The sequence below is a fragment of the Mirounga leonina genome, unplaced genomic scaffold (assembly GCF_011800145.1).
Source record: "Mirounga leonina isolate KUSES-001 unplaced genomic scaffold, KU_Mleo_1.0 Mir_195, whole genome shotgun sequence".
NCBI classification, from domain to species: Eukaryota; Metazoa; Chordata; class Mammalia; order Carnivora; family Phocidae; genus Mirounga; species Mirounga leonina.
Window position 1 is genome coordinate 369,968 of NW_023270490.1, and position 12,529 is coordinate 382,496.

The window sequence follows — 12,529 nt, forward strand, 5'->3', positions numbered from 1 at the left end:
CTACTCAACTACTCAGCTCTGCTGCTGTGGTAGGAAAGCATCACAGACAAGATGTAAACAAGTGGGCATGGCTGTGTTCCAATCAAACTTTATTTGGAAAAAAACAAACAGAGCGCTGGGCTGGATTTGGCCCATAGGCCACAGTTTGTCAGTCCTTGCTACAGAATATAATGGTTAAGAGCATAGGGTTTTAAGACAGACCCCAGATTCAAATCACAATGCTACCAGTTCCTAGCTTAGAGACCTAAAGCAACTATTTAACCTCTCTGAGACTCAGTTTCTTCAGCTGTAAAATGGACTCATATCAGTACCTATGTCCTAGGCGGCTATAAAGATTAAGGGACCTTAGGGACGCCTGGGTGGCTCAGTCGGTTAAGCGTCTGCCTTCGGCTCAGGTCATGATCCCGGGGTCCTGGGATCGAGCCCCACGTCGGGCTCCCTGCTCAGCGGGGAGTCTGCTTCTCCCTCTCCCTCTGCCTGCTGCTCTGCCTATCTGGGCTCTCTCTGTCTCTGTCAAATAAATAAATAAAATCTTGGAAAAAAAAAAAGGGGGACTTAAAATGTAAAACGCAAAATGTTTAGAAAAATGTCTGGTACCTTGCAAATGATCAACAAACCCTGGCTGACATAATCCTACTACACCTCAGTAAGGTCAGTATTAGGATTAGCCCCATTTTACAGGCGAGGCTCAGAGAGGTGAAGCGACTAAGTCGCACAGTACATCACTGTTCCTTTATCATGGACAATTTCCAACTGCCCAAAGCAGAAGGAACAGTATGAGAAGCCCCAGGTACCCAGCAGCTAGCTGCAGCCTTGGCACCTCAGGGCCCACCTCTGTCTCCTCACTTGTTCCCATGGCTTCTGCCTCTGCGGAGTATTTAAAACAAATCTAAGATAGCATATAATTGCCCCCATAAATACTTCCATACATGTCTCTACATAAGGACTTTCTTTTAAAGCAACGTTCTTAACTGCCACCCCACCCCCACCCCCCGGAAACATTTAGCAATTTAGCACATTTCCTGAGAGGTACACATTTAGCAATGTCCAGAAACATTCCTATTTGTCACAACTGACGCGGGGGACAAGGGAGGCACTTCCGCACGAAAAATCTTCCAGTATACAGGACGGCCCCACAATAAAGAATGATCCAGCCCAAAACGCCAAGTGTCAAGGCCGAGAAATACACTCTCAAACATAACCAGACTGCTATCAACATACCTAACAAAATTAATAATTCCTTAATACCATCTAGTACCCCCATGCACATTCAAATGTCCCTGACAGTCTCGAAGGTGTCTTTTCACAGATGGTGTGTTAAAAACAGAATCCTGACCAGGTCCAGATGCTGCACGTGGCTTATGTGTGTCTCAAGTCTCTCCTCCTCCTCCTCCATCCTGTACCTGCTCCCCACCCACCACCATTTATGTGTTAAAGAGACTGGGTCACTTGTCTTCACCCACCCTATGGATTTGGCCAAGTGCATTCCCAAAGTGCCATTTCAGCATCCTCTATGCCCCACATCCCATCGCCGAGTAGTGAGACCCAGACTTTGGCTGGAGGACGCTCATTTCCATTGTGTGCCCTGTGGCATGACACCAAAAAGGACATGTCCAGCTGTCTCTCTTTCTGCAAAGAAAGCTCCCCCCAAACCTTTCTCCAAATAGTGTCACCCTCTCCTAATGATTGCTGACCACATCCATTATTTCACTAGAGCAGTGGTACTCAATCAGGGGGACTCTGCCCACCCCACCCCCCACCCCCCGCCCAGGGGGCATTTGGCAACGTCCGAGGACATTTTTGGCTGTCACAACCTCGGACCGGGGGAGCTACAGCATCTCGCGGATAGAGACCAGGGGCATTGCTAAGTCGCCTATAAGGTACCCGACAGCCCCCCCCTCCCCCGCCACTACAAAGGGTTATTCTACCCAAAATGTCGCCATTGCTGAGGCTGGCAAATGCTGACCCTTCCCCTCCCTGCCCTGTTCCCTCTGGAGTCGGAGCGCACCTATTGATCTGGGTGACGTACTGCTTCATCTCCTTCAGGGCCACATCCAGTTTGGTGAAGAGCTGCCGGTATGCTCCCTGGATCTCACGGTCCTCCTGCTTGAGTAGGAAGCTCAGGCCCCGGTCCTCCTGGCCAGTGGTTTCACTGGCTGACCCAAAGCCGCTGTCATTGAGGCCCTGGTATTGGGGGTCCCCGTCCGCCACAGGCAGGCACTTCCAGGATGGGGCAGCCATGGTGGTGATACAGTGCTGGGTATAGGACATGGGGTTCAGGTGGCCTACAGTGGAGGGAGGGGGAGCTCACTTGGAAACAGCCTCCAGGCACCCCTATACCCCTTAGACAGAAATATACAAACCTATTTCGAGGATCCCAATGAGTGAGAAAAACTCCCTGTTAAATATTCTTTTAATCCACTAGATGACTTCAAAAAGAAAGTTTCAGTTTGGTGCTAATATACTTTTAACTACCATGAAACTTTTCCTGACTGGAATACAGACATGATGGCTGGTACTCCAGCAGCTACTTTATATCATAAGGCATCCTTCAGGAAGGAAGCCACATCTAGAGATGGTGGGGATGACTGACTGGGGAGCCACCATTCTAGCCCTGGACTGCTGGCGTCCTGACATGGTTCCATTTATGTATCTATAGACCTGAACACAACATCTAACAGACACATGCAGTTACCTTGCTCAGGGTCAAGGCCGATGAGGGAGGGTTTACGACCGAAACGGATACTGAAGGACCTGCCAACTGAGGGAGTGGTCTTGGGGTAGGACACTTCCATGAGGTTGACGTGGCAATTGGTGGGGCAGAAGTCCAGGCCACACAGCAGATGGGGTTCCAGGGATGCTTGTTTGAAGGGTGGGCTGACCCTGTTCTTCAGTTGGGCTGCAAACTAAGAAAGGTAGGGGACATGGGGTCATGATTCAGGGGCCTGGGAATGTTAACCCACCCCCAGCACCCACTTCATCCTAGCCTAGGCTAGACATTCCAAACCTGGACAAATGCCAATAGCTTCAAATGGAAAAAATGGATTCCCCTACACTGCCTTTCACTGCATCCAGATTTCAGGGAAGGTATAGAGAAATCTAAGGCCTCCAAGTCCCTACCCACATTCATTTCTTCATCTTAGCTGCCCTGAGCTAGCCTTAAGGAACCATCTCTCCCCAACCCACAGTCCATGAGGTGTAGGGAAGGCTGGCCTTCGCAATCCTGCAGTGATTGGTACAGGGCTAGACAAGGGACCCAAGCCAAGCCAATAAGAGTTCCCACTGAGTTCCTTTTCTACTGGGGTCACTAAGGCTAGAGCTACTGGGAACCATTTTGTCACCATGCAAGAAGAGCCTGCCTGAAGGTGAAGCCAACACAGGAAAGCAAAGGCACGAGAAGGAGAGAGGCCACATTCTTGTGATGGTGTGATGGCTGTTTGAGCACCTGGATGCAACCATGCCTGAAGTTCATCTCTGGACTCTTCAGTAACATAAACCAATAAATGTTCCTGTTTGTTTAATCTACGTCGGGTTGGATTTTGACATTTACAACCAAAATACCCCAGGCTGAGACCCTCTGGGGTGCAGGTACCTCCTGATAGCAGGCGATTCTCTGGCCGATGCTCTCCAGCTTGGTGTCACAGATGTTACGGAACTCGTAGTGGGACATGGTCTTGATGTTGTTGTTCAGGGCCATGAGCCGCCCACAGTTCTGCACAAAGACACTGTCATCGGCAGCAAACGCCTTGAGGATCTACAGAAACATGAACAACCACTCAGCACTCACCGTGCACCAAGGAAGGTCTTAAGCAGTTTATCTACAGTGGTTCCTGTATGCCTAGTAATAACCCTGGGAGATAGCGTCTGTTACTGGCCCATTTTGCAGATAAATAAGCTGAGGCTAAAGAGGGGGGGGGGAAGCTACTCTCCTAAATCCCACAGCTACCAAGTGGTGGGGCGGCGACTAGACTTCAGGGCTCCAGGCTAAGTTTGAGGAACTGAGAATGAGGTGCTCCATCCCCCAGGGCAGGGCAGCACCCAGCGAGACCTTGGAAGCGAGGCTGAAGCAGCCACGGGGCTCCACAATCTTCTCCAGCACATGGCACTTGACACCTGCGGTGCTCACATACTCATACACCACACCATGCTCCAAGTGTATGTTGTCCACGGTCAGGGTGACCACAGGGCTGTCCTCTTGCAGGCTCAGCTGGGGCCCCAGGGACAGCAGGGGGAAGTCTGGAAGCCAAAGGGACAGACAGCCCTGAGGAGGGGGCAACACCCCCCAGCCCAGCCCGCCCCCGGCCCAGCACCGCAGTGGCTCACGTGGGACACGTCGGGGGGATGAAGTCTGTGCTGCAGCTCTGACCGTTCTGGCCAGCCCACTCTCACTCACTCCTTGTCCTTGATTTTCCTTCTAGGAACCAACCTTTGTGCCCCATTCCCAGTCTCCGTGGCTCAGAAGAAGGAAGCCCTAACCGCACCCTTCCCCAGAGGCACAGGCCTGGCCAATCAGCAATTCGATTTCCCTTATCTGCAATGATTGGTTCAGGAACAAGCACGTGACCCGAGCCAGGCCAATGAGAGTCAAGTCTGGGACTTTTGCTGGATCTACAAAGAGAACCAGACATTCTTTTTCAATGGGATTCCGAGCCGTTAGAACCACCACATGCAGAAAACACAGAGGGAGCACAGCCGAGCACTGGACCAAAAGAGAGAGACTCTTCCTGAGACGATATATAGAACTGGACGGAGCCCAGACCTGAAGCTTGCTTGACCCTACTCACTTTTTAGTTTGCTGAGCCAATGTTTTTACGTAGCCCCGTTTCAGTCCTAATTAACATGGGCCCAGAGAGTCTAAGTGATTCCTCAGAGGCCACACAGCTAGGTAGTGACACATCTAGAAAATGAAGCAGGCACTTTACTGAAGTGCTCTCCTTTCCACCCGCTCCAAAGAGTACCTCTCAACACACCCACCAGGACTGTCTTACCCCCTCACATCTGTACTATGTCACTACCTGTCAGTTTTTCTGTTCCCGGTCTGTCCCCCATCATGTCAGCACCATGAGGACAGAAACCCTGTCTACCTTGGAGCCAGACTGAAGAAACGACCATGTGACCCAAGTGAGACCAATGAGAGTCAAGTCTGGGACTTTTGTTGGATCTACAAAGAGGAGACATTCTCTTTTTCAACTGTGGATTCCGAGTCGCTAGAACCACCACAGGCAGAAAACAGCATGTAAAAGAGAAACCAATGCTTTTATGGACCCCCAGCTCCTAGAACAGGGCCTGGCAGATAGCAGGTGCTTCTCCTTGTTGAACAGAAGACCAGAAACTGTCAGCTCCTCTCGGCATATTTGACCAGCATTATCAGGGGTCCCCCACCTCCTGGGGAAGAAGGCCTACAGCCCTTTCCTCTCTGAGGGCATAAAGCAGGCTCAGAGCTGCCCGTTGGCCTCTCCTCCCTCCCCATCAGCCTGCCCCCTTCAGGATCCCTCTGCCAGGCTGTGTGTCCTTCAGCAGTAGGGGGATGGCTCCCCAAACAACCCCATAAACCCTGTTCTTTGCTGACCCTGAATGTACCAGCGAGGAGCCCACAGATGTCAGGTGCAGAGGCATCCAAAGCCCCTACTCTTCCCACAGCCTCTGCCTCTCTACCTCCAGTGCAGCAGAAATACAGGGCAGAATCCAGAGAAGCCACTGGAGAAAACAGGCTACTATTCAAACGACACATTTACCGAGTGCCTACAATGTACCATGCACAGTTCTAGGCTCTGAGGATCCAGCAAGGAAGAAAGCAAACAAAACCCCTGCCCGCATGGATTTTCTGCTCTAGTGGGGAAAACAACAGACAAACAGCTATATGATATGTTAAGTAATACTCACAGTGAAGAAAAGTAAAATAGAATAAAGAGACACTGAGGAACAGAAAGTGCTTAACCAGGGCACTCAGGTGGCCTCCCTGACAAGGTGACATCTGAGCAGAGAGCTGAGTGAGGTGAGGAGCATGAGGTAAGAAGTACTCTGGAGGAGAGCAGGCGAGGCAGGGGGAGACTGCAAGTGCAAAGGCCCTGGGGCAGGAGTACATTTGGAATTTGAGAGCAAGAGACTGGAGTAGATGGAGCAGAGAGCACCAGATGAGAAGTGCTAGGAGGTGCAGCTGGAGAGCCAGGCCTAAGCTGTTAGACCATGAGGAGGAGGACTCGGGCTTTGCCTGGAGTAGGGTGAGAGCCACCAGAAGGTTCTGTTCTGTTTTTTGAGAACAGCCTGTAGGAGGACAGGGAGAACAGTGAGCAGGCTACTACAGGTGTCCTGGTAAGAAATGATGGTGGCTTAGGCCAGGCAGTGATGGAGAGGGTGGGAAGTGGTCAGATTCTGGATGTGGGAGGAAGGTAGGGCAACAGGCGTGCTGCTGGGATCAAGGTGGAGGGAGAGAGGAGAAAGAGAACAGTCAAGACATACTCCGAGGTTTGGGGCCTAAGAATACAGAAGGATGGAGCAGGGACACTTAGGGGAGGACCGAATTTCAGGGGGAGGTTAGGATTTCAATTTGGGTCATGCTTAGCATGCCATGCCTGATGGACATCCCAGGGATGGCAGGTAGAAAGACGGGTCTGGAGTCTAGAGCTGAGGCTGGGCTAGAGATGAAGATGGGAGCTCGCGGTGGACCGAATACTGGCCCCCAAAAGATGCCCGTCCCTACCCCCGGACGGACCCTGTAAATATGCTGTTCCATGGCAAGGGGGGGATTATGGTTGCAGACGGAATTAAGTTTGTTAAACAACTGACTTTATAATAAGGAGATTATCCTGGGCTATCCAGACGAGCCCAGTGTGACCACACCATCCTTTACATGGGGCAGACAGAGGCAGAAGAGTCAGAATTGGAGAGAGAGGGCAGTGTGAGGGGGACTCAGGCCAACGCCGCTGGCTCTCAAGATGGAGGAAGGGACCACGTGCCCAGGAATGCAGGAAGCTGCTAGAAGCTGCAACAGGCAAGTACACAGATTCTCCCCTAGAGCCCCCGAAAGGAACAGAACCCCGCTGACACCTGCCTGATGGCCCAGTGAGACTCACTGCAGACGTCTGACCTCCAGTGCTATGAGGTAGTAACGGGGGGGGGGGGGGGGGGGGGGGGGGGGGGGGGGGGGGAGACTGTGTTACAGCTGCAACCGCAAGTAACACAGAGCCGATGGCAGCAGCACGGCCTGGCCAGCAGCAGGGAGGAGCACGGACACAGAAGAGGACCAGTCCCCGCTGGAGTCTCAGCCACGCGGCCCGCCTGTCCCGTTACCTGAGTCAGACTGGGGGTCCTCGCCGGGGGCCTCCTGGGCATCCTCGTGCGTGTGGTAGACCCACTGGTACAGACCCTACCAGAAGGGCAGAGTAAGAGGGCGCCACGACACCAGGAGCCCGGGGAGGAACGGACCGGGCTAAGGGGCAGCCCGTTCCCTGACTCCAAAGCCCAGGCTTCTAGTCTGCTGGTGACACCATCTTTGGAGAGTCCTCTAAGACTTCACTCTGGACCCTTCCTGAGGGACCTTCAATCATGCTCCGCCCTTACCCTCTAGAGTCTATGCTCCGCAGAGAAGCCAGAGGAGGGGGGAGCCTTTGAAAACAAGCAGACCCGCTGTCTCTCCCACAGCCAGCCCCAGGGCCCACAAACATGCTGGGTACATAGCAGGTGTTCAATAAACAGCTTACTGGATGAACCAATGAATGAGTGCCACCCACCCCAGGTACCCAGGCCCCCAACCCAACTACAACATCAACTTTTACCATCAACTCTTTGCCCGATGTGCTATGTAGTGAGAAAAGAGGGTCTTATCACCCCCATGTCACAGCTGTGACAATTGAGACCATGAGGTATCACGGCCCAGCTCCTCTGGTTCAGGCAGACAGAGCACACAAGAGCCCAAGCCCAGCTCAGCCCTGCAAGGTAGGCAGCCCCACCCCACCCCACCCCAAACGCTGGGGTGCCTTCAGACTTCCCCACAAGGAAGGGAGGTGGCCCTCAGCCCCCCGCCCCACTCAGCAGGGCTTCCCCGATCCCGTTGGCTGCTGGCTGGCTCACCAGGGCCTCTTCTTGGCGGTTCCGGAATGCCTGGAAATGCTCTAGGACCTCCGGCGCACCATCGCTCACCACGTTGTTGCCATTGACCTTCAGGATGCACTGGCCAGCACAGAGCCCTGCAGCCGCAGCCTCGGAGCCTAAGGGAACAGGAGTGTCTGAGGGTGGACACAAGGCAGAGAGCCTGGGGCAGCGGCAGGCAAGGGCAAGTGACCAGATGAACGCTGTCCCCTACCCCACCCACCACCCCAACCCCCCCAACACACACACCCAGACATTCCACCCCCATCCCTCCCACCCTAGAGCCACTCTCCAACCCACTCCGGTAGGTAGGACAGGGACTGGCATTCCCATTTTGCAGAAGAAACTGAGGCTCAGAGAAGTAGCAGCGAGCCCAAGGTCACAGAGCAAGGAAGGCTAGACTTGAACCCGGGTACGTTTCACTCTAGAGCTTCATCTCCTTTAAAATCCCTCAACAACCTGTGATCCTGTGACAGGATCAGCCCCATTTCGCAGACAGGGAAACAAAGGCCCAGAAAGGCAAAGTGACTTTCTCAAGGTCACTTGGCGAGGAGAAGTCAGGATTCGAACCCAGGTCTACCAGACTTCAAGTGCATGCTTTTTTGGGTATACCACGGCTCCCAAACTACAGGTCTTGGCCCCCAGGGTTTTGTGTGGTTAACAGGAAGAGTCTGGATATACAGATGAATGCCAAGCTCCATTCGTGCCTGAGAGAAGATCAGGCCTGCTTGGTGTGATGGTGACGAGTACCGGCCCGGACCCAGGGGCTGGTGTTCAAAACGTGGCTCTGGCACTGACCACCTGTGCCTTCCAGCACGCTCCCCAACCTCTCTGCGCCTTGGGCTCCTCATCTGTCAAAGGAGGACACTAATAATATCTACTCAGAGGGTTCTCGAGAGATTCGGGGACCTAAACGTCTAAAGCATTTAGCCCCCTGTCCTGTCCTTAGTAAGTGCTCAAGAAATATTAGCTGCTTTACTATTTTAGTCTGATTCACCTACAAACACCTATTCTTCTCTTGTAGATGCTACAAGGCAGGCCTTCTCACCTCGGTACCACTGACATTTGGGGGCCAGGTAAGCCTCTGCCATGGGGCCCCCGGTGCAGGCTCAGGCTGTTCAGCAGCCTCCCTGGTCTCTACCCTTGAGAGGCCAGCAGCCTCCCTACCCCCAGTTCTGACAACCAAAGATGTCTCCAGAGAGTGCAGATGCCCTCTGTGGGGTGAAAGTGCCCCCAGTCAAGAACCACTGCATTAAGGAGAAAATAAAAACCCACTTTAAAATAGTTAACAAATTCTTGGTAGCTTTCTGCCGTGATATGCATTTTCTTCATCAACTCATGTTACAAGTACAACTCTGACCACAAAAGTGGACAGTTCCTGTTTCAACTTGAAAAGTGGGGCCCTCAGATACAAAGAGGGCTCGGAGCCCAGAACCTCAGAACTATCTGGTCTCATCTCCAGGAGAGAGTTACCCCCTAAGCAGCACGTAAGAAGGAGGCACCACGAAAGCCGGGGTCTCTGACTGTTGGCCCTTGGGCTGGATCTGACCACAGAAGTGTGGCCAAAATTCCCATTTCTGGCTTCCTTTAAAAACTCATTCCTACCTGGCAATAATGAGCTTGAGCTGAGGAAAAACTAACCCCTTTTAAAGTGAGCATGTCTTGGGCGCCTGGGTGGCTCAGTTGGTTAAGCGACTGCCTTCGGCTCAGGTCATGATCCTGGAGTCCCGGGATCGAGTCCCGCGTTGGGCTCCCTGCTCAGCAGGGAGTCTGCTTCTCCCTCTGACCCTCCTCCCTCTCATGCTCTCTGTCTCTCATTCTCTCTCTCTCAAATAAATAAATTAAAAAAAAAAAATCTAAAGTGAGCATGTCTTTTTTCACCTTGCCATAGTCCCCACCATTCCCTATGCGCTGCCCTCAGCCATCTGTTTGTGACTACCTGACCCCCAGAGATGTCAGCGCTTGCACGCCTTTGTTCCAGGAGAGGAAAGGAAGGGCTAATGAAGCACAGGCCTGCTGGTCACACACAGACCCGTCTCCCAAGGCCCCCTCTATGTCTGCGAGGCTCACCTCTGCCCACGGCGTAGACGTACGGCGGGGCAGCTCCACGGATCTGGAAGCACAGAGCCTCTGGATGGTCAGGAACTTTGATGATCCTGCACCAGGTAGGAACAGACATAAGAGAAAGGAGTATTATGCCCAATAGCCCAGGGGGCCACCCTGGGAGCCCCTGCCTCCCAGACTTTGGGGAAATTGCTCCCAAAGGAGTAGCAATGCTAGACTTTCAGCTCCCAAAGAGATAGACAAACCTCATTTAACCAGAGCCCATACCTCTGGCATCTTTAATGACTCAGAACCACCCGTCCTGCCCTTGGAGATTGAATCCATGCACAGAAATCCCAGGTCACCCTCCTACGCCTTCTCTGTCAGTCTCTTGGTGAGAGGGGGCCTCTTGGTGGTCGAACCAGCGAATACTTTGTTCAACAATCACAGAGAGGAGGGTGAGAAGTGACTCAGAACATCTTGGTGCTGACTCTAGAAAAATGCCCACGAGTGTCCCCTAGAGAATGCAGTTTGAAAGGCCAGGTCTTGGCCATTCCGCAGGTGGAAGGCCAGAGCAGAGGGAGCTGCGCCCGCCCAGGGCCATGCGGTGGGCGACATTCATCCAGCGGCTTCGATACAGCTATCTGCTTCCCTGTCAAGGGCATGTCCCCCACAGTGGGCCTCAGGATCATCCTCCTACCCCCACCTGCCAGATAAAACCATCTAGGGAGCCTGTTCTCAAGCCCCAGGCATTTCCAGAACTTTAAGCAGGCACATTCCCCTGGGTGATTTCTGCCACTTCCACATACCAAACTATCAATCATCTTCCCTAAACTGGCTTGCCTTTCTCACTGGAAGAATCATAGTTAAAACTTTCCATCACTCCCGTCAATAGGAAACCGGGAGCATTTGCCTTAAATAGAAGGGAGAAAAGAAAACCAAATGCACAATTTTTAAAATAGAAAATGCTTCTCCCTGCACCTATATCTGGCATCCGACCACTTCTCACCACTCCCCTGCTTCCACCTTTGCCCCTGACAATCTAGTCTCCACCTGCAGCCAGAGGGATTCTTCCAGAACCTATGTCACATCATGCCTTGCCTCTGCTCAGAACCTCCCAGTGGCTCCATGGTCCTTACCATGGGCACAAAGTCCTACAAGGCCTGGTCTCCCTTGTCTGGTGGACCTCATCACCCACCCCTCCCTCTCACTCACTCTGCTCCACCCCATCAGCTTCCTCACTGTTGCTCAAAGATATAAGCCATGGTTCCACCCCAGGACCTTTGCACTGGCTGTCTCCTCTGCCTGGAACGCTCTTCCTCCCTTGACTCTCTCTCTTCCCTCCTCGGTCTTCACCTCAGTTCTGAGGTGACCGCCATCCCTCCACACAGCCCATCTCCTTTCCCAGCTGTAGAGACTGGCCCAGGCTTACTACCTCCCAGTTCACTGTGTCTCTTACTTCTCTGTTTTGTTTTACTGTCTGTCTCCTGCCCTACCCTCCAACTAGACTGAGATCTATGAAGGGTAGGAATGTGTCCACCCAGACATGGCTGGATCCCCAGGGCCTGAAACACCACTCAGCACCTAGTGGGCGCTCAATAAACATCTGTTGAATGAATGAAAGTAGCAGCTTCGTGTCACGTGCCTGTAGAATGAGCCCCATCCACGGGGAACCAGAACAGCTTGGGGCCCCCCGCCACCACCCCTGGCACTCGGGCAATTCCTCAGCCCGAGAGGAAGATGGGCCGACACCCCATCACGGGGACACTCACTCTTTGGCCTTGGTGGCTACCAGGAGGCGCAGTGGGCGGCGGGAGCAGAAAGACTGGTTAAGGATGGACTCCACCTCAGCAAAGGGCCTCAGGAACACCAGATCCTCGTTGACGGAGTAGATCTTCCTCCCCACCTGCAGGCCAGCCATCTTGGCGGGGGGTGTCGGGGGAGACACGCACCAGGTTACTAGCCTCCCTTTCTCCTCACTGGGAGCCCTGGCTGTGCTCAGGCAGCACACGGCCAGCCCAGGGACCGAGCGTGCCCAGAGTGAGCCCCCCAGGGCAACCCCGCTCCCCACTGTGGGGAGCAGCTAAGTGGCTGGGGAGGCGCAGTTCCAGCCAATGAGCTCTGAAGGGAAGCCTACTGCAGGTGCTAATGGGAAAGACGTTTTCCTTGAGGAGAAATTGCCCTAACCTGTCCCTGCTTCCCACCTGCCATGTGAGGACACAGGCATCGAACTGGGGCGGCCACCCTGTGACCATGACGGCTTGGCCAGGAAGGCCAGAGGTGCTGACCCCGAACTGAGATGCCCAGCCACCTTCTTCTAACCACCTACGTAATGGCTCCAGCCACTGGGAGGCGAGCACGTGGCCACCTGCAGCCCAAAGCCCCCCTAACCGCTACA

General features: G+C 53.4%; 1 protein-coding gene across 1 annotated transcript in view; it reads right to left on the reverse strand.

Annotated features, from left to right (window-relative positions):
• PREX1 (phosphatidylinositol-3,4,5-trisphosphate dependent Rac exchange factor 1) overlaps positions 1–12,529 on the reverse strand; it is a 176,917-nt gene that overhangs the window by 21,453 nt on the left and 142,935 nt on the right. The window contains exons 18-25 of the mRNA XM_035025355.1: positions 11,904–12,052; positions 10,159–10,244; positions 8,071–8,207; positions 7,291–7,366; positions 4,049–4,236; positions 3,593–3,754; positions 2,696–2,906; positions 2,009–2,285 (exon numbers count right to left, since the gene is read on the reverse strand). Coding sequence (XP_034881246.1) covers positions 2,009–2,285; positions 2,696–2,906; positions 3,593–3,754; positions 4,049–4,236; positions 7,291–7,366; positions 8,071–8,207; positions 10,159–10,244; positions 11,904–12,052 — 1,286 coding nt within the window. The remainder of the gene's footprint in view (positions 1–2,008; positions 2,286–2,695; positions 2,907–3,592; positions 3,755–4,048; positions 4,237–7,290; positions 7,367–8,070; positions 8,208–10,158; positions 10,245–11,903; positions 12,053–12,529) is intronic.